We start from the raw sequence: 27072 nt of genomic DNA, 5'->3' as shown, positions 1-27072 counted from the left end.
TTCCAAAAGTTGTAATAAGTGTTTAGTAACATTATTCAACTAATGTTGAAGACCAAAATGGTCTAGGGTCAAAATTTATAAAAATGGCATAAGCCATATGTGAGGGTTTTGTGAATTTCTAACTTTTATTCTTTTATTTTTCTTTGCTTCATTTTGACAAGAGTGAGGTTTATTTGGTGTTAGATTGAGTTAGGTGAAAGGTTCAAACCATTTTGAGGTAATGGAAGTGGCTAGGTCAAGATTTGATAATTTGGCTAAGTGCCACATATGCCTCCATGCATATGTTGGATTTTATTTTGTTTCTCACTTGAATTGATTGGTAGGTGCTTTGTTGAGTGGGTTGAGGTATTTCAATTCATCTACTCAAGGTAGACAAAGCAAAGCTCATCATTTTCAAAAAGTAGCCATAGGCTTGCATATGCCTTTTTCTTAAATAAGATCTTTTCTTTTTATTTTATTTTTCAAAGATTGATGACAAGAGGGATGAGGTTTTAGGGTTTAGTAAATTTTGCAATGGTTCACTACCATTTAGCAAAGTAAGAAAGATAGAGTTTACAAGTTACACATTAGGGCTAGATGCCCACATATGTCTTTTTCTTTATTTTGGGTTTTCTCAAAATAGATCCCAAATGATTTTTGAGGAGGTTAGGGTTTAAGGTTTTTCTTATTTGATTTCTTTCTCTTTTAATTTTATTTGGTTTGTGATCTTCACTTGATCACATTAGGATTTTAGGGTTTATCACATAAGCATAATAACACTCATCATGGCAAAAACACAAGTAATAGGTATGAGTACTAAGCATAGCACTCTATTTAAGAAAAGTTTTTGTTGGTTCTCATTTTTGGAAAAAGGAAATTCATTTTCTCTTTGTTTTGAAATTTGGGGTGTTACAAACCCTTCCCCTTAAACAAATCTCGTCCCGAGATTTTAGGAAAAGTTAGGTTCCTAAGAGAGATTGGGCGATATAATTTAACAGGAAGACATACTTGGCATGGCCTGAGGTGCTTCTTGGGCTTCGGTGGCAGTCATGTTGTAGTAGCGGCCGTTGTTGTTCTGGTTCTTTCTTGCGGCAAAGCGGCGTTGGTTCTGAGCAGGTGCAGCGGTGTTGCCGGCAATCTTGGCGAGTCTCTTGGGGCACTCATTGGAGTAATGCCCAACCACTCCACACTCATAACAAGTGATGGTGGCCTTGTCCTTGTTGGCGACGGGGATGGCGTTGCTTCCAGTCCTAGGGCCAGTATTGTTGTTGTTGTTGTTGTTGTGGTTCCCGTTGTTGTTGTTGTTGTTGTTGCTGGGGTTGTTGTTGCTGGTGTGATTGTTGTTGTTGTTGCCTCCGGGCTTCGGGGGTCCTCCGTGGTTGTTGGTGTAGTTTGGGTGGTAATTCTGGGCAGGGGGCTTGTTGTACTTTGGAGTAAATCCTCCAGATGAGTTGTTGCGGTAGTTCTGGGTATTGCTGGACCCATGCTGGTTCATCATCCGGCGCTTGCGGTTCTCGTTGGCTTGGTGAAGCTTTCCTTCCATCTGAATGGCGGAGTCCACCAGGGCTTCTAGGTCAGCAAAGAGAATGTTGACCAGTACAGTCTGCATCTCGTCGTGTAATCCGTTCAGAAATCTCTCTTTCCGCTTCTCATTGGTGTCGGTCTCGTCCGGGGCGTACCTTGATAGAGTAAGAAATCTATCGCGATATTCTACCACGGACATTCTGCCTTGCTTGAGTTCGCGGAACTCGTCTCTCATCATCTTGATCAGTCCTTGGGGCACATGGTACTTGCTGAACTTGAGTTTGAAATCCTCCCAGGTCATGAACTGACCTCCGTTCATCGCACGGGTGCTTGTCCACCAAGCGCGGGCTGGTCCAGCAAGATAGTGGGTTGCAAACAAGACCTTCTCATTGGCTTCCACTCCAGCTACTTCCAAGTTATTCTCCATCGTCTGGAGCCAGTCGTCGGCATCGAGGGGCTCTTCGGTCTTGTTGAAGATAGGTGGGTTGGTGTTCTGAAAGTTCTTCAGTTTTGACCCAGGGTGGTCGTGGTTTCCATGGCCGTTGTTGTTCTGAGCGAGCTGTTGCAGTGCAGCAATGCTGGCTTGGCGTCCAGCTCTCTCGGCTTCTCGGTCGGCAAGCAGGGTTTGCAGCAGTTGCATCATCGCGTCGTTGGTGCGATTGGGAGGGGCCATCTGAACATCGGAGTGGATGATAAGATAAGAGGGAAATTTCTACGGTTTGTTTGAATTAAAGTTCACAAAGTTCAAAACTTGAAAACTTGAGTAGTGTTGAGGGGGTCAAACCAACAACACTTTTTCATTTATACCAAGCATCACACATTACACATCTAACACACCGTTGGTTTGAAGAACCATTCATTCGCTCTACGATACAAGGGGACCCTGATACAACTCACACCTACTTAAGTGCTGGAGTGATACTACTCTTCGGGGTGGAGTCTTCGTCGTCACGGGTAATGTGCTGGGCGAGAGGCGAGGGCGTTGTCCAACTCCTTGCGGGTCTTGTACAGCATGAAGTCGATGTGTGCTACATAGTGGTTCATCTCCGGGTGCGGGGGCATGGTCATCGGTCTTCCCATGGGGTCATGTCTTGGGTAGTAGATGAAGCGAGTGTTTTTGATCTTGTTCTCATTTTGTCCACACAGACGGGAAATTGCTTCTTGCATTGCTCTGACTAGTCCTTCCTTCCAGGTGTTTCCCGTTACAGAAAACCATATGGTTTCCCATACCGGGGCTCCAAGCTTTCTTCGTAGATCTGCAGGGACTTCCCACCGAGGTGGTCCTCCGGAGTGATGGTTGAGGGGTGTTCCGAAGAACTCGGGATACGGGCGTCCTAGATATTCCACTCGTTGCTTCAAGTCTTTCTCGAACATCAGGTTTCCTCCGTGGCCAAGCTGATAGAATTCCCATTTGCACTCCATCTGTGAGCAATTAGGATGAGTAAGTTAAAGAAGTGGTCAAGTGTGTAAAGTTTTATGTAGTCCTAAAAGGAAAAAGTAGAGCATGAAATTCCCATTTTGAAAAAGATCTCAAGGATAAGAGTGAGAATAAGTTTTTCACAAATATTCACTTATTTGTTTTTGAAACTAAATTTTTCAGACGTCCATTCTAACTAGGGTCTCCTAAGGTCAAACAATGGCTCTGATACCAACTTGTCAACACCCGGATTTTTAAGTCCAGGTGCCTGTTATGCCATACATCGCAATCCCAGGAATATTGTTGTTACGAGACATAACAGTTGAATATCATAAGTCATCATTCATTACATACCATAGTCGTCTTACACATAGGGATCACATGATCCAATATTACACAAATAGTTGATCTATTGACCAACGGACACAAAGTTCATAGTTTCATAGCGGAAGCGTAAATAGAAGGGACTCTTGAGTCCACGAGGCCAACGTCGGACGTCGGAAGATCTCCTAGTTGTCGTAGACATCTTGGTTGCCGTCATCTTGATAGTTCTGTTCCTCTTCATAGTCCGGCCATTTGAATAGCCGGGGACACAGCCGTGAGTACTTTAAAGTACTCGCAAACTAATACTAATGTAAGTACTCTCAACTCTAGTAAAGGGGTGCTAAGCTCTAGTTTAATTTGCGTAAAGCCAATTTTAGTTCACAAGTATTTGAGAAAAGCTTATTCAAGTGCTAACTAACTCAAGTGGGAACATTAGTGTCATTCCCACCATTTCAAGGGGTGATTTCAATTCAATTCACCACAAGTCATTTCACCATCTTCTTTCATCATCATTTTCAAAGATATGACATCGGAAACTCGTATGGCCTTTCCAACCGTCCGTAACCGTGGACGCGGCTATTCGAATAGGTTTACACTCTGCAGAGGTTGCACACTTGTGCCACAACATTTGATTTCATCCGTCGGGATTACCCCGAATCATCGTAACACCGTACGCGGATCATCAACCATAACCTTTCACTTACAAATCCTAGTATGAGCACCTCTCCCCATGAGCTTGGCCTCCCAGTGAAGACCAACTATCAACCTGGGAACTGCACAGGGCTTGGCCGTACCATTCACCTCAATTTCACAACATTTCTCAACAACGGAGGCAGCCTCAAGCGTAACCCCTATGACGTGTGTTCAGAGGGAACCCATACTAAGATGTATAAACTTTCAGTTAAGCCCTACCCATAATCAGGTATTGTGGGGGTACTTACTATTGGAAAGGTATCGCATTCAAACCAATATCATGTTTATCAAAAATCACTATCTTCTCTTGGTCATATTCACCTTCAAAAATCATTCAATGAAATGCTTCACCATTCCAAGGTTTCAAATTCATTTCAAGTCACATTGTTCCCATCTAGAGTAGTCAAGTTTTATTTCATTAGCACTAGCTCTTATTCATGAGGGGTGCTATCCTACTTTGCTTGATTGAGAATAACTTCACTACTCTAGTAACCTCTTGTACTTTGACCAAAGTTAACTATAAAAGTCACTTCTTGAGAAAACAAGTAAAAACTTGTAAAGTATAAACTTGGGATAGGCTTATGTAAGAAAAGGTAAGACTCATGGTGCCTTGCCCCAAAGGGCTTTGCACTTTGCAAGAATATTAGCTTGCATTGGTGTTAGCTTGCCTTGGTTGTTGAGGTGGTCAAAGTGCTCTTCTTCTTCTGGGTAGAATCCTTCGTCTTCCTGGTATTCTCCGGCCTTAGCGTCTATACACGAATACAATGATACAATCACCAAACAACACTTAAGTACCCTTACTTAGCCTTAATGGCTCACTCCAATTTACCTAGCATCATTACTTATCATTGCTACCAAGAATTAATCTAGGGTTTTCTTACTTAGTGTTAGAGAAATAATTTCTTCTCATTACATATGTAAATGATAGTTTCCATATAGTTCTTGAGAAATAATTTCCTCTCATTGAAATCTTCTTAAGATTTAATTTCTCAAACAATCATATATGAAATTATCTTGACCTAAGTCAAATATTCATCATTATCATTTGAGAAAATGATTTAAATGAGGTAGACCACCTCATACCATTTAGTACTGCTACAAATGATTTAAATCTCTAAGTAATTCAGATAAGTGAGTTTGGTCAGGGGTCCAAACATCACAAGAATTCATTTGAGACAAGATTTAAATGAAGTATAAGACTTCATATGATTTGCATATTAGTTTTGGACAATATCAATTACATAAACTAGTCATATTGTACATTAATTAAACTAGGGCATGATCATGCAAAGTGACCATACCATTTTCTTGTATAAACAATTAGTGTAAGTCAAATGTGAACTATTAGAGTTGGAATTAACTAAATATCATTTTTGGTTGATTTTTAAGATTTATTTGAAGGTGCAAAAGTCCCTGACTTGTTATTTTTGTCACATTAATTCTACACAAGATTTTGAAGTGGGACCAGTGGGGTTGGATCAAGCATTTCCTAAGATTTCCAACAATATAATTTTTTTTGAATTTGGTGCAGTAGATTTGAAACTATTTAATTTCTAAGACAAGACCAATATTTAAATTTCTCTGAAAAGGATTAAACTAATTTGAAAACGTGGGCTTGGGCGGGAAAGTTAACTGGCCAAAACGTGGAAGAGAGAGGTGGGCCGGCCCAGTATCGCTTCACACGCCACGGGCCGCCTGATAGAGGGGCCCGCACGTCAGCGAGTCAGCCTTACCGAAGCGGTACGTTGCAGTGGTGGCCGTGCGATTAGATGCAGATCCGACGGCTGGCAATCATCATCGTCGTCGACGAGAGGGAGGCTCTGGCGCGGCGGAGGTAGGGGGTCGGCGGCGCTTCTGGACTCCGGCGAGGGATGGCGACGGTGCTAGGCGATGTTGTCGTCGACGGTGAGCCGAATGGTACCGATGGCGAGGCTTGGGGTGGCCTGTGGCGGTGAATTGCTCTGCAGTTGCTTGCGGGCCTCCGGCGAGCAATTGGCCGGCTAGCGGCGGCGATGTGCGATGGAGAGGGGCGGAGGAGATTCAGAGAGAGGAGAGGAGTGGATTTGCTGTGGAGGTGAAGGCGCGGGGACGGCTCCTTTTATAGGGGCGAGTTGGCCGTGAGGGGTGCGGCAAGGGTGACAGCAGAGCGGCGGCTCCGGCGAGGGAAGGGGGTCGGCGAGGTAGGCGCTAGATAGGTGTGGTCGAGGCGGTGCTAGGAGGCTAGACGGCGAGGTGGGGGACGGTTCTGGCAGGCGAGGGCGATGGCGAACGCTGGCAGCACGAGCGCGGAAATCCGGCGATGATGTCGAGGGCGGCGGCGCTCGCGCGAGGCAAGGGACGTGTCTAGTGGGTTGGCAATGCGACGGCGAAGCTCAACGTGCTCAGTGGTGGTCCAGGGCGAGGTTGTGCTGGCGAGGCGACTCGTGGCCAGGGCATGTCCACGGGCGCGTGCTCGACGTCCTCGGCATGACCTGGACATCTCTGGGCGCGAGTTTTCCGGCGATGGTCGACGTCCTTCTTGACAGGGGCTGGACTAGGATGCAGTAGAGAGGTGAGGTGGAGCTCTGTGACATCTTGGCCAAGGTTAGGGAGGAAGGAGAAGAGGGGGAGAGGAACATAGCCGACATGGTGTGGTCTAGGGCTAGGTTTACTTGTCCCCTTAGGGTTGCTGTGCAGGTGTAGGGAGAGAGGGGACAGGGGAGCAAGGTGGAGTGAAAGAGGGCAGTAGGGTTTGAGGTAGATCACTATTTCAAATAGTGTTGCATTGTTCCATAATTGAAATTGGAGGTAATTTACCAAATTTGGTTTGATTCAAAAGGTGGCAAGATTTGGAAATGTGGTATTTATTTAAGTTGTTTTTGACCAGATAAAATGAGGTGTGGTGGTGGAAATTTCCAATTCACAATATTGCAAAAGTTGCTAAGTGTGAGATTGTTGAATATGATAAAATGTTCCAACTTTGGATGAGCATAGCATTTGATCTAGGATGAATTTGACATGGTGATCTTTACAAAAAGTGTTCACCTTGATGTTGTCTTGGATGAGGTGCAAAGAGTTAGCAAGGTTTAGTTTGAAAATTTTGAATTGCAGGGGATCAAAGTAGTGATCAGACTATAATTGGCAGTTTTGACCATTATCACATGTGAGCAAAATTTGAGTTTGAAAATCATTTAATTTGTGTTTCTTTGATTCCAAAAGTTGTAATAAGTGTTTAGTAACATTATTCAACTAATTTTGAAGACCAAAATGGTCTAGGGTCAAAATTTATAAAAATGGCATAAGCCGTATGTGAGGGTTTTGTGAATTTCTAACTTTTATTCTTTTATTTTTCTTTGCTTCATTTTGACAAGAGTGAGGTTTATTTGGTGTTAGATTGAGTTAGGTGAAAGGTTCAAACCTTTTTGAGGTAATGGAAGTGGCTAGGTCAAGATTTGATAATTTGGCTAAGTGCCACATATGCCTCCATGCATATGTTGGATTTTATTTTGTTTCTCACTTGAATTGATTGGTAGGTGCTTTGTTTAGTGGGTTGAGGTATTTCAATTCATCTACTCAAGGTAGACAAAGCAAAGCTCATCATTTTCAAAAAGTAGCCATAGGCTTGCATATGCCTTTTTCTTAAATAAGATCTTTTCTTTTTATTTTATTTTTCAAAGATTGATGACAAGAGGGATGAGATTTTAGGGTTTAGTAAGTTTTGCAATGGTTCACTACCATTTAGCAAAGTAAGAAAGATAGAGTTCACAAGTTACACATTAGGGCTAGATGCCCACATATGTCTTTTTCTTTATTTTGGGTTTTCTCAAAATAGATCCCAAATGATTTTTGAGGAGGTTAGGGTTTAGGGTTTTTCTTATTTGATTTCTTTCTCTTTTAATTTTATTTGGTTTGTGATCTTCACTTGATCACATTAGGGTTTTAGGCTTTATCACATAAGCATAATAACACTCATCATGGCAAAAACACAAGTAATAGGTATGAGTACTAAGCATAGCACTCTATTTAAGAAAAGTTTTTGTTTGTTCTCATTTTTGGAAAAAGGAAATTCATTTTCTCTTTGTTTTGAAATTTGGGGTGTTACAAACCCTTCCCCCTTAAACAAATCTCGTCCCGAGATTTTAGGAAAAGTTAGGTTCCTAAGAGAGATTGGGCGATATAATTTAACAGGAAGACATACTTGGCATGGCCTGAGGTGCTTCTTGGGCTTCGGTGGCAGTCATGTTGTAGTAGCGGCCGTTGTTGTTCCGGTTCTTTCTTGCGGCAAAGCGGCGTTGGTTCTGAGCAGGTGCAGCGGTGTTGCCGGCAATCTTGGCGAGTCTCTTGGGGCACTCATTGGAGTAATGCCCAACCACTCCACACTCATAACAAGTGATGGTGGCCTTGTCCTTGTTGGCGACGGGGATGACGTTGCTTCCAGTCCTAGGGCCAGTATTGTTGTTGTTGTTGTGGTTCCCGTTGTTGTTGTTGTTGTTGCTGGGGTTGTTGATGCTGGAGTGAGGAATTTCTCGCCGGAGCAGGATGGAGGAGGCGGCGGCGCACGGCGGAGCTAGGGTTGCGAGTGAGGGGTCCCCTCACTCGCACCTGCGCCCAGTATAAGTAGGGGGCGACGGGGCCGATTTCCTGGGCCCCGTATTCCGCCGAAACGGGCCGGCCCGTTTACGGGGCCTGCTAGACGGTCCATATCGCGCCTGCCCCGTATCCCGCCGGAATTTTACGGGGTGGGCGGGTTATACGGGGCCTGTTAGACATGCTCTAAAAAGATCTAGAGGTGTCGCTCAAACATCACATGATCAAGCTCTAACTTCATCAAGTACTTGGAGATAACAGTATTGTTGGATAGCTGCATATGTCCATGTTCGTCAATAGAGCTTTGAATCCGAAGCACCGACACCTTGCACGAGACAGCATACTGAACCCACGATTCGACATATCGGTGTGCCTCAGATGCGTGGCCTTCCTCAGAGGGATAGATCTCACACACATCAAGAGGTGCCGTCCTGTCCAGGCCCGGCCCTAGGGGGGAGGGGGCGGCCGCCCTGGGCCCTCGAGAACGAGGGGCCCCAAGTCCCGGCTAGCTAAGAGCAGCGGCGGGGGTCATCTGGGGCGCCATTACAGCTTCAGTTGAAGTTTTCTCTATCGTTCCGGTTAAGAAAGAAGGACGAAGCGTTATGCACCTGGTGGGCTGGAACCTTTTGTTATATTTACGATTTTCATCTAGGAATGGTGAATTTTTTTTGAGAACAAGCATTCATTATCCGCAATCAATATCAATTTCTTTTGTACCATTTAAAATGTTTCTTGGTAAGAAAGCATGGATACATTTATAAATTACCTTTTGTTGCTTCTAGGGGAGGTGGCAATTTGGCTAATAGGAGCAAATGCTCTCATTATATAAAATAATTAAAAAACAATTTTAAAAATGTTTAAAAATTCTGATATAAATTTTGGGTGTACATCGTGACATTCTATGTTAGTGCACAAATTTTCGTGGAGAAACAACATTTTATATGGCGTGTACAAAAAAGACAAAAAAAAATATCGTGTTATAGCATCAAAACTTGTTTTTTTTATAGGAGCCACAATTGTTTTTAGTTTTTTTTGAAAACTTGTGTACAAACATAAAATATCTAGATGTATATGTAAAAATTTAGTTTAGAATTTTTTGACACTTTAAAATATGTATTCACATAATGGGAGCATATGCTTCTATGAGCCAAAGTGCATTTCCCGCTTCTAGGGCCCTAGTTTTTAGTTTCGCCCCAGGCCCTTAAAATCCCAGGACCGGCCCTAGTCCTGTCACGGAACTCAAGTAGCTTGTTAACAAAATTGTTGAAGTCCTCGGCATTCTCGTAATCATAGTAGTACTCATCATCAGTATAGATGCGCAGGGATGTCAGGGACTTCCAGAGGTTGCGCCAGCGGCGAGCGAGCACAGACATCCTCACAGCATCTCGCGAGGGCAGGAACGACAGCAAGAGCTGGAGCACGTCTTCCGGGAGGTCCTCGAAGGGGTCCTTGTCATCATCCACTTCCACTTTCTTGATACTATCGTCGCTGAGCCTGTCAGCCATTCCGTCGAACAGTTTGCTGCAGTGATGGACATGGGATGACAAGGAGCAAAGTCATCATCTTAACCCGACATTGAACAAGAAGCCATGTTCCGCAACGTGTAAACTCACATACCTCACGAGATCGCCGCGCAAAAGGCCTGAATGCTAGCTCCCCCTCCAGGACGCCGAACACGGTGGTTAGTGGTGGTTCGCTCTGACCTCTGATTTAGTAGACGATCAGTTCTCCGAGCACGAAGACGAAGGGAGACCTCCCTAAGGCATCTTGGTTCTCAGTTGGTGGTGGGAAGGAAGGCAACAAACGAGTTTATCTAACCACAGCCACCGGATCGTCTCCCCTCCCCCACCAATCGCTCTGCATGCATATCCTTCGTTAAGTACTACTAAGTTGTCTCGAGCAACGGAGTAATTAAGTTGGGATCGGAGGAAGACGAGGCGAGACGAACCGAGCACAGGAACGCAACAGCATTCACACGAGCACACCAGTACTAGACTGGCCTTGGAAGTTCGAACCTGACTCGTCTCAACAAGACGTTGGAAATAGCCTCGCAGAGGATGGAACGTGAACATGGGACTTTTGACGAGCCGACGTTGGAGTAGTTGTGGTGGAGTACGATGCACACACACGGTCTTATCGATATCAAAATTGTTATCATGATTGACAGATCAAATCGCCTTGGTTAGACCATGGTTTGAAACTCTGCAGATACTTCCCCCATTTCAATAAATAAAGCATATATTGTTTTTGAAAAAGGTCAAATGAAGTTTGAACAAACTTTTAGAAAAAAATCTATCAATAAATATGATATTCTATAAATATCATATGTAAATATAGTTCCAGATGTAAGTAATGATAATGATTTTGCATTTTACATGCTAATGATTTTTTTTGTAAGAACTAGGTCAAACTTTACATGGTTTGACATTTTGAAAATAATACTGTATAAGAGAACAGAGATGGTATTGCGTGTACTCTCAGAGTACCGGTTTCCTCCGGTAAAGTTTTGGTATTGTAAAATATATATATATATATAATCAACCAAAACCTCTCAAATTCGCATGCATTTTACCCAAACCAGTTTTTTTTTTCTATTGGAATCCAGCGTTATAATTTTTGTGGCTTATATTTCATATTTTGTTGATCAAATTAATAGTCAAAGTTTTTCTTCAAACATGTAACCGGTAATAGAGGGTGTACTTTGCTTGCTAAATGTGTGAGCTAGAATTCTACAGCATTTGGGGTTTGCAATCCGATCAGTGCTAATTCACACTATATTTGAATTAACCACTCTATATAGACCTGGTTCACTTAATTTAGAATCTTCTCAACTCCACTCTTTGAATCAACTAAGTCATATCTCCCCTCGTGCACTAAGTTGTTCTTGGATTTTACATATGTCAAGAGTTGAGAATAAACCAAGTTTCAGCATTTCAGTGAGAAACAGCATATGTTACTACCTTGAGTTGCAGCATACATCTGTCCATCAGGCATTCCTGCTAACCAAACCTGACTCCCGAAGCAAAGCAAACACAACATGAAGGAAGTAGGGTTAAAAACCAATCCAATCAACTCCAATCTGTTTGCCTCTTCTCAGCATACCACACTGTCTTTCAGGCAAAAAACAACAGTCCATAAGGCCTCTTTAAGCATAATCGAGTTTACTTGATAGAACGTACATACCATATTACATGAGTTCAGGTACTAGATAAGTTCCTCAAACATCAAAATAAAACTAAGAATTCCAACAGGGAAATCAGTTCAGAACTGATATTGAGTTCACGATATAAGCAACCCACTTAGATGTGCACCAAACCAAGTGCATCCAAGCAAGTCACATAAGAAATTATGTTCTGAGTTCTTCAGAATGGGACAGAGAGATCCAACCTTGGTAGACAGAACGCAGCAACGTCAAGGTACCAAATTCAGTGGCATAGAGTGCTAATGAGCAAGGAAATATTTTACTAGCGGAACTACTTCTTTACTCGAAACTGAAACCTGTATAAAGAACAAAAGATGCAAGTTATGAAAGGCCACACTAAGAAATGGGAAAGGTACAATTAAAGAGAAGAGGGGAGCTGAAATGCAGAAAATATTTTATACAAAATCCAATTGGATGATTGGCCTACATAGAAGTTTGTTCTAGTCATGTGAAAGCTGGAAGGGTACGCTATTAATTGGCAACCGCCCTTGTCCTCAAAGTAAGCAAAGAGCATCTCATGGCAAAACCATCTCATTGTGAGGATAGAATATGGACTCTTAATGAAGTGTTCCCGCATTTAGTGAATAGCTGTGATTGCTATGCTAATAAAAAATTATCCTCTCACAAGACACAACGACATAGGCATAATACAAAGGCCAACAAGCACCTGCAACAGCTGTAGTTGTTTCCCGAGAGGTGAGGTCACTAAGGTTAACGTTGGGTATACATGATAAGTAGTAGCACCAATGGTGCTTAAGCCCAAATGATGCTCGAGCTTAGCTTTAGATACTTATCCAAATATGTTAGGTGGATGTGACTTAACAGTCCAATAGAAAACTTCTTCATTTCTAGCTTCACCAAAAGAACGAAGTTTACTTTTCCAATTTTAAATTAATGCAATGTTAACAGTTAGATTATCTAAACTAATGAGATGTGTTTTTCAGTGCTAATTTAAGGACACGCATCAGATTACAGAAACGTAATAATAGTGGAATGTGTTGTTAGTTACTTACGCACGAGGCCACGGAAATTCGATTTGATGTTAATGCACTCAGGAGGTACTCCATGTGTACCAAGGATCTTTACAATATGGTGAATTGTTTCATCTTCCTTGCGACAATTGATTTCAACTACTTTTAGGTGCTCCGATACCAAGAATTGTGACCTTGGGTTGTAGCTTTCTTCTTTTTTGATCGTAATTTCTTCCTGTAGAAAACAAAATATTTACTGACATTAATCAACAACATATGGAAATAACTTCAAAGAAAAAAATCTTAAAAATCATGTACCTCATAACATTCAAGCTGAAGGGTAAGTCTCTCTAGAATTGGCGAGTGCTGGACAAAGTAAATTAGTCCACTGAAGTTTGCAGCCACACACCAGTCACTAAGCAACAATGTTTTCAACTGGCTAAACATAACGCACCATTTAAAATCCATCCTGCCAATAAACTGGAGAAGGTGCAGAGGATTAAAGAACTATTCAAGATGCAATTTCAGAAGTGTTAATTTATCATGAATTATTTTTACGGGTTCTATTTTTTCATAGGTGATTAAGTGTTAGCAGACTCAGATGTTCATGCACCACAACTATTTTTGCAAGCTTCTGTTTTCTGAGGTTCGCAAGTCGAGCATACTGCCACTTTTACAATAATAGATATTTAAAATGGGACATGTCTTCATAGTGACACTAGTGATTTAAGGTGAGGATTGGCAGTAGCCATGCAGTAAATTATACAACAGTTGTAGAAGATGCCAAAGAACAATACGAATTGGAAAAGGTGCAGGCATACCAGATAAGATGGACTTATCAACTCTAAATTCACAGTGCCCGACAGACCTTTGAGAAGCACACAATCATCCTTGTCATAAAACTTGCTGTAGGAGCAACCATCACATGACTCACTGCCACAGTCCCCAAAGTAATTATCGTTCTCACAATAATCATCACAGTTTTCTTCAAACCTGAGAAATGCCCTTACCAGTGATGGCATAGGCTCAAGCAGAGGAGTATGACATGTAAAGCTATCTAGCTGCAAGGTAATAAGACTTGGGGCAGAAATGCGAGTGCGGCCATTGGAACAAAAAGTCACATCATGGATGATAAGATTAGTTAGTGATTGTGAGGAGATCCTGTCAGCGTCTATTGCACAGTGTTTCAGCTTTAACACCTTCAATGCCGGGCAGCTCGAAAAATCCAGAAAGCGTCCCACAACCTCTACAAAGGAGACCTCCAGACTCGTCAAGCAGTCGCTGAGAAGAGACACGTCGGATAGACACAAGCGTCTACCTTCTTTGACATCCACACGGAGCACCCGAACTTGGCAGGATAAAGCGTAGCGCAGCAAGAGTTCAATGTACCGGAATGCCTCATCGGTGTCCCCGTCAGGATACCAATCATGTGAATTGATCTCGCATTCAAGCAGAGGCGTTCGGTCGCGAAGGAGAAGCAGGTGACTGACAAACTTGCTGAGCGCGTGCGCGCTCCCGTATCTCTCGCCAGCAGCACCGATGCGAAGGGAGGGCACGGACTTCCAGAGGGTGCACCAGCGGGCGGCGAGCACGCACGTCCGTACAGCGTCGCGAGAGGGCAGGAGGGAGAGCACCTGCTGTAGGAGCGCGTCCGGCAGGGCGCCGATGCGGTCGTCGCTGCCAGCCGGAGATGCTTTCTTGATTCCGTCGCCTTGGGACGTCTCAGCCATTCCGTCGAAGAGGTTGCCCGCGCCGGAGCAGCCAAGCTGGGTGGGGAAGATGGAATGGAATTAGGCAGGGCAACCAGGCGGAAAATGTGGGCAAGATCCAGTGTTCCTACTGCCGGAGCTCACCTCTAGTGGACGCCGGCGGCCGCGGTGCGGAAGGCGTGAGTGCTCCCCTCCCCAGACCGTGCGCTGCGGCCAGCGCTCGCTTCTCCCAGCATCAAAGAAGCCCTCTTCCTCAGACAGTCAAACCCCACTCCAGAGCAAGACGAGGAGAAGAAGAGTATATGGCCGCGAGTATCGCACCTCCTGACCGAGCGCAGCGCCGGCCCGCGTCCGCCATTAATAACCCTACTTGGGCAGATGGAAGAAGTTATGATGGACAGAAAAACAAGACGAGCTAAAATGGTGATGCTCTTCAAAACAAATGTTCGTGCAAAACACGATAGGAGCATCTCCCCCAAAGGGATTTGGGGCGCGCCGGACAGAAAATGCGTTCCAGCCACGTCCCCAAAGCCCTTTTTTTGTCCGGCGCGCCCCTATACGGTGTCCGGCGCCCCGAGCCCGTCCCCGTCCCACAGGGGACGCACCGGGGACGCCGGACACAACGAAAAGCGAGGCGGGGAGTGGCGGGGCCGACCCGTCAGCGGCACAATTAATTTAAACCTAACCGTCGCCTACCTCGCGACGGAAGTTATTGGCGCGCGGCCGACGGTGCGGTTCCCGCGAGAGGGCGCGGCCGACGCGTCCCGTCGCGCCTAGCTCGCGTGCCGGCGTTAATGAGCGCCACCGCTCCTCCGCCTCCCTCCGGCCTATAAAAGGGGCGCCTCTCATCGTCCCTCTCACACACAAACCCTAGCGCCTCTCTCCCAAACCCTAGCCGCCACCATCTCTCAACAAGACTCGACGCTATGTCCGGTAGAGGCGGAGGCCGACCTCGCGGCCGCGGCCGTGGTCGTGGTCGTGGTCGTGGCCGCGGCATAGGCGGACGCTCGCCGTCGCCTCCCACGCCGTCATCTTCATCGTCGGAGATGGACGTGGAGCCGGACGTCCTGTTCGAGTTCGTCCACGTCCTCAAGGGCGACCCGCGCGGCATCCAGAGGCTGCCGGACTCCTTCGCCGAGTACGTCGGCGGCGTACGCCCGCGCACGATGCATCTACTGCCGGTGGATCGTCAAGGCGATCTACGACGCGCGCGGCAAGATGTACCTCAACATCGGCTGGGAGAAGTTCGCGCGCCACCACAGCCTCGAAGCCGGCTTCATCCTCGTGTTCTCCTACTTCGGCAACGGGGACATGAGCGTCAAGGTCTTCGACGAGAGGTGCTGCCTCCGGGACTACCACGTCGACGGGGACTCCCACGACGACGGCACCGACGAGGAGGACGGCCGAGTGTTGTTTCTTCGCAGCGAATACGTGCACGGAGGTTTACGCCTGTTCGCCTCATCGGTAGAACCAACAAGGGCACCATCCTCCCGCTGGATTTTCCGGTTTAGGTGACTCGGGTGTGCCCTCGAGTGTTCTTTCTTAGCAGCGAACAGGAAACCTTCGATGCACGACCTAGTTAGGTTTAGTTTCTTTGCAATATTTTATATTTGTGTCCACCATGGTTCAAACTATGTATTAGTTTGTGGAAAACCATGTTCCAAACTATGTCTTCGTGTAAACCACGTTTCCAATTATGTATTAGTTTGTGGAAATTGAAATAAAAATGCCAAGAAAAATTAAAAATGAATTAGTGCTAGGAGGAACTAGACACTAAATGATATAGTAGAAGCGGGACCTCGGCGTGAGAATTCCAGATATTCGCTCCTGACAGGATTCGAACTCTGGTCGTTGGGGTGCGCCACTGCGACCCCAACCACTGGGCTATGCCCACGTCCTCAAATGCCAAGAAAAATTATTTTAAATGTTTGGGGGCGGCGTTTGTGGGACGCGGCTGGGGAGCGACGTCCCCCAAACGCGGCACGAACGAAACACGTCCCCCAAACGCTCGATCCGGCGCGGTTTGGGAGACGGTTTGGGGGACGCGACTGGAGATGCTCTAAATAGCCATCGCGCCAAAGAAAAATAGTGCCATCGCTACAGAAGAATTATGTCCGACTGGTCAATGAGAATGTTTCCGAGTTTGCATCACCAAATAATTTGCATTTTGTGAAACATTATCATTTCCAGACGAATCAGAATTTCTACCCGTCAAATTCAAATGTGATGTTTGTTGTATAGAGTTTCTTCACGTGAATGTGTCGCAATTTCATTAAATTCCAGCAACCAATGTCTGATCCTGAGTAGATGGTTCTGAAGATTCACGTGGTGGTGTCAAAATATTTTACAATATCTTCAAAATCGTGCACTCAAGATCAAACATCTATACACCAAACATCACATTTGATTTTGACGGGAAGAAATTTTCGAGGACTTTGAATGCGTATATCTGGTCAGAAATATCACGCAAACCCGCTCCCGTCGCTCCCCCCCCGTGGGGCGACCGGGGCGCCCCCGCCTCCTCCACCTCTAGCGCCGCTCCTCCCCCTTCCCCCTCCGCCGCCGCCGGCGGGAGCCGCCGGGCAAAGCCCGGGCGGTGCTAGTGGCGGCGGCTTTCCCCTCCCACCGCGCGCCTGCAAGGCCCGACGGGGCGGTTCGTGCCCTGGCCGTGGTGAGGCTCGCCGGAAGAGGCTCTGGCCGGCGCAGCTCCGGCCGTGGGGGGCCGCGAGGCTGTCGGCCGCGGCGGGGAAGGGTCCTCGTGCGCGCCGCTGCTTCGTCCGCCGGCGGCGTGGACGCCTAGGGTTTGCTCGTGGCAGTGGGATCTGGGCTTGTGGGCCCAGATCTGGGCCTGTTAGGGCCTGGCCGGCTCCTCTCGCTGCTGGTGGCCTTGCCCGCTGGTGGTTGCCAGTGCCTGTTCCGTCAGGCCCGGGTCCGGCGACCTTAATGTCCATTGACGTCGGAGTCCCAGTTTCTCGGGGGCTCTCCGGCGGTTTTGGTGTAGCTTGGGGGCTATGTCCTGGTTGGCTTTGTGGGATGGGTCCCTGGGCCGCCGCTTGCTCGCCGGCTTGGCAGCTTGCCCAGTACTGCAGCTGCCCCCGGCGGCTAAAGTCTGGTTTTTTTTCCCTCCGATCAGTTTGGTCGTGCCTGTGCAGGTGTTGACGCCATGGGGATGGTGGGGTCGTCGGGTTGCCGCCGATCTAGCGTCGTTGATGTCTAGATTTGGGCCTGGCCGGGCATTGCCAGCCAGTTGGCGTACACCTTGCGGTTGAGTCTAGTTGGGGCTAGTTCAGGTTTCGACTTTGGTTGGGGGCGCGGCAGTGATTTCTGCTCTGTCTGCTCTACGTCCTCGTGATGGCGGCTGGAACATTGATCGGGTTTTGGACCTCGGCGAAAGCTGCACATGGCTGTGGCCTGTGCCGGTGACGGCGACACCTGCGGGTGTCGTTCCCTTGTTGAAGGCGTCCTGATGATGTCTCTCCTGATCGTAGTGATGGGCTCCATCCCTCCGTCTCAGCCTTCTATTCTTGGGGGCTTCGCTTTGGGCATGCCTCTCTGGAAGTGTCTTGTGGATCACCCTGTGATCTCCCGCTGGTGTCGCAGCCATCTCGCAGCGTCGGCCTGGCTACTTTTACACGGTTTGCTGCGGTAGCTGATGTCCTCCCTAGCGCCTTGGGGGGCTTTGCTAGGTCGGCGTCTGGTCGTGGTCTTGCCGGTGTGCTTATCCCAACGCCAGGGGAAGATGTTGTGTTCTTGGTCTGGACCTAGCCCGAGCTCCAGGGGTGGTGGCTCTCGGGTCTGGGTGAAAACTTTGCAGGACCTTTGTCTCTGCCGGCGACGATGACGCATACTTGCGCCATTCACCTTCTTGGAGGCGGCGCCGCAAGACCCCTCCCTCCTTTGGATCCTCAAGCTCTGCCAGTTGGCCGGCCCGTTGTTGAAGTTCCCCGTGGATTGCAGTCTTGGTGCGGTGGAGATTTGTTGGTGTGGACATGGCCGCGATTGCTCCGGTGCTGCAGAAGACAAGGCTCCCTCTTCATGGATCAAGTTGTCGCTTCAGCGGGCTTGATGTTATATGTGTTGTCTTTTGTTTGGGTTTCGGTTTGCGTTTGGCGCGTGTGTGTTGTAACTTCTGGTGTACTTCCTAGCCGGTTGATGGCTTCGTTAATTCAAAGCCGGGCTCATTTCGAGCCTTCCGTCTAAAAAATGCGTATATCTAGATGCGTTTCGATGCGTAAGTTCAGTATGTTTCACGTGATTTTTTTATATAAGACCTATCGATCGGCCGGCCAGCTGCCGATCGGCAGACTAGTTGCCAACCAGGTAGCTACATCAGTGATCAGCAGCGATGAGCACCGATCAAAGCTAGCGCGAGAGAGAGTAGTATCCATGCACTGCATCACTGCATGTACTACCTGAGCAAGCTAGATTATTTGTTGCGTATCAATCAGTCAATCCGTGTAGGTACTAGCTGAGCTAGCTGCGCTGCTCAGCTCACGCTATTTGCTCTAATCGGCAGCGCGTAAAACCTAATCAGATCCTATCAGCGTACGTGTGGCCGATCGGTCGCCGTATGATCGATTGAATCCTTAGAGCATCTTCAGTCGTTGGGCTCCTCGGGCCGAAATCTGGCGTTAGTATCAGATGGATGTAAAGTTTGGTCTGGAAAGACCTATTTTCCTAGCAGCGAGTCCATGATGGATGAAAATTTTGAACAAATATAGACGAATTCAAACAGAACCACACGCAATACGTTCAAACATAGGGTAAATTTCTTGTATTGCTTAGCACTTTACTTATGCACTTCACATTGTGATAGCCTTCGTGCTTGAAGTTATATATCTTGCTATCACATAGTTTCTTGTATTGCTTAGCATAAGTTTTTGGTGCACATAGGTGACCCTAGTTATATAGGTTTTGTGCTTGACAAATTAAACACTAGTTTTATTCCGTATTTGTTAAGCCATATTCGTAAAAGTTTTAAGCTGCCTATTCAACCCCCTCGAGGCGGCTTCCGTGTCCTTTCACCCCCACTACTATCTTATCCACCTCACTCCTCCCTCCTCCACAGATTCCTCTCCTTCATCCTCTCCTCCTCTTCTCCTGCATCCTCTGGTCCTCCTCTCCTCAATCCTCTCCTTCATCTGTTCCACTCCAATTGACAAGGTATCGACTTGTCAATGTCTACGGATTGTAGACTAGGGTTTTCGTGGAAGTAGAGGGCAAGTAGATCTCGAGGGTTTCAGCCGGAAAAGTACTCGACTGCTAAAAAACTAGGGTTATGTTGACAATGAAATCGATCATCTCTTCGTCCCTCGACTCCCACTTATATATGAGGCGGAGCCGAGGGTTTCGTATTACACAAGTTACAGATTCCGGGAGACTCTTTGAGTTCGACCCGTAAAGTTACAAATCTCTTTATTCCTAATACAATTCTATCTTTCACATCAACAGCTAATTGGGCTTCCGAGCTTCATATTCGTCGACTCATGGGCCTTTAGTAAACCCCGGGTACCATCTTCGGCAGGCCCATTGGGGACCCCGAGATTTTGCTTTAATCGAAGAATAAAGTAAAATCTCCATCATTACAATTAACACATAGTTTCTTCGAGTCACTGAATAATAATCATATATTGTACAGGGATTATGGTAGATGGGGCTGGTTCATCTGACGGATCAGGTATCAGTTAACTGCTCTCGTGGCAATCCTGCAAAAACCTACTTCAAGGTCAAGTCCCTGGACCTGACCTCGGTATACTAGCGTAACTCGACATGTGCCGCTTAAGGTCTTACCATATGGCGAATTCCAGTCATATTTTATCGAGTACCTAACGCGTCCGTTAGGATTTTTCTTCGCATCTGTTGATACTGAAAAAAGTAGCAGAGAGCATTCATGTGCGATACTACGCCACACAGGACGGATCCCGGGGTCTTACCTTCGTAAAGTATTACGGCATTCAGAGATTTAATCGCGACTGAAGCGCTCCGAGAATATATTGTCGAGTGCATTTTTCGGCTGTTGGAATGTCACATTTATCCGAGTCATATGATGACTTATTATCCTGTCCTTCTGATGGGAGTATATGAAGAGTTATTATCATAACTCGAAATATACCTATTTTGATTCATTCAGTTTCATCGGGTACGCGACAAGCGTTCCCGATGGGAGTAGCCCCCGTGGCTACAGCCAAGTACTTGTGCTTGGTTGTAGGCTCACCTTTTTACCATCTTGTCGCTATATTGATAATTTTTATATTTTCCATCTTTATCGGGTGCGCGACCAGCGCTCCCGATGGAAGTAGCCCCCGAGTTTACAGTCGAGTATTTATACTTGGCTGTAGGCTCACCTTTACTATCTCTTGTATCAACTCCATATCAATCTTCCTTCAAAAAGTAGCCCCCGAGCCTTTGAACAAAAACTTGTGTTTGATCAAAGGCTCCCGAAATTATTTTGTTTGTATCATAAAAACTCCTTTGTCGCCAATCTTCGAAGAATTGCAGTCGAAATTTCCCTTGTAGTGACATCAGTGCTGACGATGGCCACGATCGCTGTATTGGGAAGGCGTGGGTTCTATCCTGTCACTGACCTGTGGGTCCTTAACACTGCGTCGTTTGACACGTTACGCAAGTGGGGACACACGTCCTCCGCTTTTTCTGGCGCGCGTGCTGTAGCGCCTGTTTAGTTACCTCAAAGTAAAAAAGACTCCTTTGCCCTTGTAAACACGTGGAAGACATCAAATTCATTTCCTTTCCATTTAACGGTGCGATGAATCAATCCGTTCCTATAAACCATCATCTTCTTCCAGTCTTCTCTCTCTCTCCTTCGCCATTGCCATCCTCAAGCTCCGCTCACCTGCGCCGCCAAACACTCTCTTTTTCCGCCAAAGCTCGCTCCATGCCTCCACGCCTAAGGCTAGCCAAGCACTCTGCTCCAAAGACCACTGCTGCTATGGAGGATGTGGAGATCTTCGGATGAGAGAGATCTAAGCTCTCCAACCAGGACAAGAGGAGCCTCAAGAAGCTTGGCTTGGCGCCAAAGGAGGACTCCCTCATCTTCCCCGGCGACGAGAGCGCTCCAAAGCCTCAAATCCTATATCGGGTAACCTTCGTTGACCATCTTATCCGCGGTCTCTCCACCCCCGTCCATGAATTTCTTCGTGGACTTCTATTTGTTTATGGGATTCAGCTGCACCAACTTACCTCAAATTCCATCCTCCACATCTCCCTCTTTATCACCCTCTACGAATGCTTTCTCGGGACCCATCCCCATCGGGGCCCGTGGAAGCGTATCTTTTATCTCCGGCGCAACAACTCTCGCAGCGTTGTCTATAATGTAGGCGGCGTATGCATTTGCGTCCGACCCGACATAGATTACTTTGATGTCAAGTTCCCCGACTCCGTCCAAGGATGGCGCAAGAGGTGGTTGTACATCAAAGATGAATCTGCCGGCAATCAGGAATACAACATTGCTCCTTTTGATGGTGCCGCAAAAATCAGCAGACGCCGGTCCTGGGACGCTGAAGCTTCTGCCGAAGAAAGAACAGCTACCGACGCTTTGATGAAACGCATCCACCAACTCCAGAATACCCACGGTAAAGAACTGTCGGGTATTCAGATTACCGCGTATTTCCTTAGGATCAGGGTGCAGCCTCTGCAGACTCGCAAAAATCTTCTTTGGATGTATCGTCGGCAAGGAAGACGTTGATCGCATTTCCAAGGACCTTGCCGTGAAGGACCTGGAAAAGCTTATTCGACGCTTTTCTTCGTTGAGCAAGAAAGATGAGGTTCCAACCTCCTGTCGGGTGGAGCCATACAACGGTAGCCACCCCCTTCCCAAGTTAAATGACATTTCCTTCAAGTTGCTCTTCTCTTTTTCGACTGCTCTATATTGTTTATGTTTTGTGTATTTGTTTATATACTTGTCCCTGTAGAACCATCAAGTCTCGGCTTCTCTTCCTCCCCTTCGCGAAGGCGGAGAAGTAGAAGAACGAGCCATTGTCCACGACGACCCGCAAGAATCTACTCCTTTCGAGAGTGAAGTCGATGCATCTAACAAATCCGCGGCTTCCTCCGAGAAAGAGACTAAATCAGAAGCTTCTGAATCAGCACTCTCTCCTCCTTCCGCTATTTCTCCAAGGAACAAGAGAAAAAGGGGTGAAGTCGAGGATTCCGGCACCTCAAAACCCAGTGGGTCACCTGTCGAGGAAACTTCCCCCGAGGAGGAAAGTGGCTTCTTCCCTTACGAGGATGCTATCGTTAGCTCGTAAGTTACGCTGCTTCCTATGGTTGCATATTTCGTGTGAACATTCTCACTTTTCTTCCTTGATAGTGGCGAGGAAGAAGAAGAACCTGTTGCTAATATGACGGCTTCGACGAGCACGTCGAATACTTTGGTTCTTTCGGAAGCACGGCGTGCTGCTGAGGAACCTTCACCTTCCCGCCATCAAGATAGGGAAATATCGACTCCGGTCGCCAGCCCCCGAGCTCCTTCACCGAAAAAACCAAGGACTGGGCTTGGCGAGAGCCACGACTTTTTGGCCAGGAGTTCGACGACTCCTTCCTTGGATGATGTAAGTTTTCTTGCACCTATATTGTTTATCGTTTGTCGAGGTTTTCCCATTTGAGCTTATCTGTCGACTTTCTCTTTGCAACCTCTGATGAAACATTTCATCAATCTCGGTACTCAATTTATTGGGTACCGTGATACTGTCGAAGATTTGAAAGGTAAACCTTGCTTCCTGCACCCTTGACTAGACTGTATTGTATTTTGACTTAACATTCCTACAACTTCTCCTTCCGCCAGAGGCCCTTGCCAAAGCTAACAAACACGCTGATGATCTTGCTGTCAAGCTTGATCAAAGCAAAAAAAGCTCGGAAGAAAGCTGAGCAAGACGCTGCCTCTGTTGGAGATCTTCGGGAAAGGCTCCATGTCGCTGAAAATGCTTTCAGCGAGAAGACGACTCAACAAATTGCGCGTGAAAAGGCCATCATAGCCCGCTTAGAATCACAAACCTCCTATGTCACCAGTGCCCCTTCCTCCTCTCCTCCTTCCTCTGCTCCACTTCAGCGCCCCTTCCTCCTCTCCTCCAAGCACTCCAGCGACCCTCCTCTCCTCCTTCCTCTTCTCTCATCCATTCTCCATCCTCTTCTCTCCTCACCATCCTCTTTCCTTTCCATCCTCTCCTCCCTCTCTTCTCCATCCTCCAACCTCTCTCATGGCCCTTCTAATTGGAAAAACAAAAGAGCAAAAAAATTGGTGCTAGATGAGCGAAACAAATAATTCAAAAAAAAACAAAAATAAGTAAAACGACGAGCAAAAAAATCACGAAAACATGGTGCTGGATCCAGATCTGGATCCAGATTCAAATTTCAAAATTTACTAATGGCGCACCATAAAGATTAGTAGTGGCGCACTAAGCAGGGTTAACACCCTAAAGATTAGTAGTGGCGCACTAAGAAGAGTTAACAGTGGCACACCAAATTGTTAGTAGTGGCCCAACTACTAACACTTACCAGTGGTGTGATAGGAGTGGCGCACCATGGTACGCCACCGCTAACCATTTTAGGTGCACCACTAACAGGCAATTTTCTAGTAGTGGTTCATGTAGTATCCTGTACCTTTTCAACTCCACTCTTTCTATCGATGTTTCTGCATTTTATTATATGTCAAGATTTGGAAATTCAAAACGGTGCCCAAGAGCATATGCTCCTGCTTTTATAAAGGCTTTTTTACATATAAAAGAATACATAGAAAATTATCACATCTACATGTTCATGTCCTATGTTCCCACAAAGTATAAAGAAAATATTATATTTTTTGTAACCTGTGCAAAAAAGATAATTTTGTGCTCCGAAATTGCTTTTTACAGTGTAATATTTTTCCACAACACAGCACATGTTTTCTCTACAAGAAAATTTGCAGACATGTAAAAGACACAAATATGTACACTGTCAAAAAATAAAAATAGATTTTTTTAAGTGTTCAATATTTTCCCATTATTTACTATCCACCAAAGAACTCCAATCTATTCGCATCCCCTGAGCGTTGCCAAATATTTTCAGGTAAATACATAGTCTGCAAAACATCTTTAAGCATCATCAAAGTTTACTTCATAGTACAATACATATCAACATAAGTTATAGTGCTAGATAAGTCCTGAAACAACTAACTAAAACTCAGATGTCCAAGACGGAAATCCGTTCAGACCAGATATCAAGTTCAGGAAACAAGAAATCTATTTAGATGTAAGTGCATCCAAGCAACTCACATAAGAAATTCTATATTGAGTTCTTCAGAAAGGAACAGAGAGGCGCATGATCCAACCCCGGTAGACAGAACGCAGCAACCTCACGGCACCAAATTTAGTGGCATTCAGTGCAAATGAGCAAGATACTAGTTGACTAGCTGAACTACTTTTACTCAAAACTGAAACCTGTATAAAGAATAAAAGATGCAAGTTATGAAAGGCCACACCAAAAAATGGGAAGGTACAATCACAGAAATGGAAAGGCCACACTAAATGCAGAAAATATTTTATACAAAACTCAATTGGATGATTGGCCCACATAAAAGCTTGTTCTAGTTATGTGAATGCTAGATGGGTGCTCTATTAATTGACAACCGCCCTTGTCCTCGAAGAAAACTAAGAGCACCTCAAGGCAAAACTATCTCATTATAATAATATAATATGGACTAATTTGGTACATAACTGTGATTGCTATGCTAATCAAACATTACCCTCTCACAAGTCAAAACAATATAGGCATGATAAAAAGCCAACAAACACCTGACGCGGCTGTAGTTGTTGCCCGAGAGATGGGGTCAATAAGGTTGATTATGCATGATAAGTAGCACAAATGGTAAATTAAGCCCAAATGATGCTAGAGCTTAGCTTTAGATATTTACTGATATATGTTAGGTGGATGTGACGTAACAGTCCAATAGAAACTTCCTCATTTCTAGATTCACCGAATGATGGATGCTTACTTTTCCAATTTTTAAGTAATGCGGAGTTCAGACTTAAATTTTCTAAATTAATCAAATAACTTTGCCCAATGCTAATTTAAGAACACGCATACATATTCCATAAACATAATTTAGTAAAATGTGTAGTTAGTTACTTACACCCGAGGCCATAATCATGGAAATTCGGCTTGATGTTAATGCGCTCAGGAGGTACTCCATGGGTACCAAGGATCTTTACAATCTGGTGAATCTTTTCGCCTTCCTTGCGACATTTGATTTCAACTACCTTTAGATGCTTCGATACCAAGAATCGTGGCCTTGGGTTGTAGCTTTCTTCTGTTTCGGTCGCAGATTCTTCCTGCAGCAAACAAAATATTTTACTGAAATTAATCAACAACACATGGAAATAACTTCAAAGAAAAAATCTATAATTCTTGAGTACCATATACCTCATAATATTTAAGCTGAAGGGTAAGCCTCTCTAGAACTGGCGAGTGCTGGACAAAGTAAATTAGTCCACTGAAGTCTGCAGCCATGCACCACTCACTAAGCAACAATGTTTTCAACTGGCTAAACATAACGTGCCATTTAAAATCCATCCTTCCGATAAACTGGAGAAAGTGTAGAGTATTAAAGAACTATTCAAGATACAATTTCAGACGTGTTAATTTAATATGTATATGTTTTTGTGCGGTTATTATTTTCCCATAGGTGATTTAAGTGTTGGCAGATTCAGATGTTTATACCCCACAACTGATTTTTCAAGTTTCAGGTTTAGTGAGGTTTGCAAGTAGAGCATACAGCCAATTCTTTAAAAAATGCATGTCTTTATGGGTACACTAGCAATTTAAAGTGAGAACTGGTAAGAACCATAAACTGATTTGAAGAACAGGTGTACCAGATGGCAAAGAACAACAGTACAGTAGTAAGGAAAAATGCAGGCATACCAATTGAGATTGACTTATAAACTCTAAATTCTTTATCCCCGATAAACCTTGAAGAAGCACGCAATCGTGATTGCCGTAATAGTACTTACTATAGGAGCAACCACCACAAAACTGACTGCCACAGTCCCCAAAGAAATTACCGTTATCACAACGATCAAGGCAGGTTTCTCCAAACCTGAGAAATGCCCTTGTCAGTGACGGCATAGGCTCAAGCAGAGGAGTATAACCCATAAACTCATCTAGTTCCAAGGTAACAAGACTTGGGGCAGAGATGCGAGTGCGGCCATTGGCTATAAAACTTCCATAGCAGATGATGAGATGGCTTAGCGATAGTGACGAGATCCTCCCGGCGTTTATCGTGCAATGTTCCATCTTCAAGACCTTCAGTGCCGGGCAGCCCGAAAAATCCAGGAAGCATCCCCCAACCTCAACGCTGCAGAGCTCCAGCCTTGCCAGGTGCTGGGCGAGAAGAGACACGTTTGACAGACACAGGTCCTTGACCTCATTTTTGACATGAACCCGGAGCACCCGAGCTTGGCACGACACAGCATAACGCATCCAGAGCTCGATGTAGCGGAACGCCTCCTCGGTGTCCCCGCCGTAGTACGAGTTGATCTCGCATTCATGCAGGGCCGTCCGGTCGCGGAGGAGAAGCAGGTAATTGGCAAACATGCTCAGCGCCAGAGGGTTGCGGTATATCTCGCCGGCAGAGTTGATACGGATGGAGGGCACGGCCTTCCAGAGCGTGCGCCAGCGGGCGGCGAGCACGCACGTCCG

The 27072-nt window shown here is 45.7% G+C and overlaps 2 protein-coding genes across 2 annotated transcripts; both read right to left on the bottom strand.

Annotated features, from left to right (window-relative positions):
* Positions 1 to 11647: 11647 nt before the first annotated feature.
* LOC124696636 (F-box/LRR-repeat protein At3g26922-like) lies at positions 11648 to 14406 on the bottom strand. Its single transcript, XM_047229340.1, has 4 exons — positions 13498 to 14406; positions 12995 to 13156; positions 12719 to 12911; positions 11648 to 12001 (listed from the first exon to the last, which is right to left on the bottom strand). Exons 1-4 carry the CDS (start codon positions 14404 to 14406, stop codon positions 11985 to 11987), a joined length of 1281 nt encoding a protein of 426 aa, XP_047085296.1. The 3' UTR covers positions 11648 to 11984.
* An 11453-nt stretch (positions 14407 to 25859) lies between these two features.
* Positions 25860 to 27072, bottom strand: LOC124699630. The gene is made up of 2 exons (XM_047231902.1): positions 26436 to 27072; positions 25860 to 25959 (listed from the first exon to the last, which is right to left on the bottom strand). Exons 1-2 carry the CDS (start codon positions 26965 to 26967, stop codon positions 25937 to 25939), a joined length of 555 nt encoding a protein of 184 aa, XP_047087858.1. The 5' UTR covers positions 26968 to 27072; the 3' UTR covers positions 25860 to 25936.

The sequence above is a fragment of the Lolium rigidum genome, chromosome 3, assembly GCF_022539505.1.
Source record: "Lolium rigidum isolate FL_2022 chromosome 3, APGP_CSIRO_Lrig_0.1, whole genome shotgun sequence".
NCBI classification, from domain to species: Eukaryota; Viridiplantae; Streptophyta; class Magnoliopsida; order Poales; family Poaceae; genus Lolium; species Lolium rigidum.
The sequence above is the reverse complement of the archived record's forward strand: the minus strand, read 5'-3'. Positions and strand labels throughout refer to the sequence as shown.

Coding starts and splice junctions, on each gene's coding strand:
- LOC124696636 (XM_047229340.1), bottom strand. CDS start 14,406: ATGGCTGAGACGTCCCAAGGCGACGGAATCAAGAAAGCATCTCCGGCT. Junction 13,157..13,497: donor TGATAAGTCCATCTTATCTG/GTATGCCTGCAC, acceptor CACCTTCTCCAG/TTTATTGGCAGGATGGATTT. Junction 12,912..12,994: donor TTCAGCTTGAATGTTATGAG/GTACATGATTTT, acceptor TGTTTTCTACAG/GAAGAAATTACGATCAAAAA.
- LOC124699630 (XM_047231902.1), bottom strand. CDS start 26,967: ATGTTTGCCAATTACCTGCTTCTCCTCCGCGACCGGACGGCCCTGCAT. Junction 25,960..26,435: donor CCTTGATCGTTGTGATAACG/GTAATTTCTTTG, acceptor CACTTTCTCCAG/TTTATCGGAAGGATGGATTT.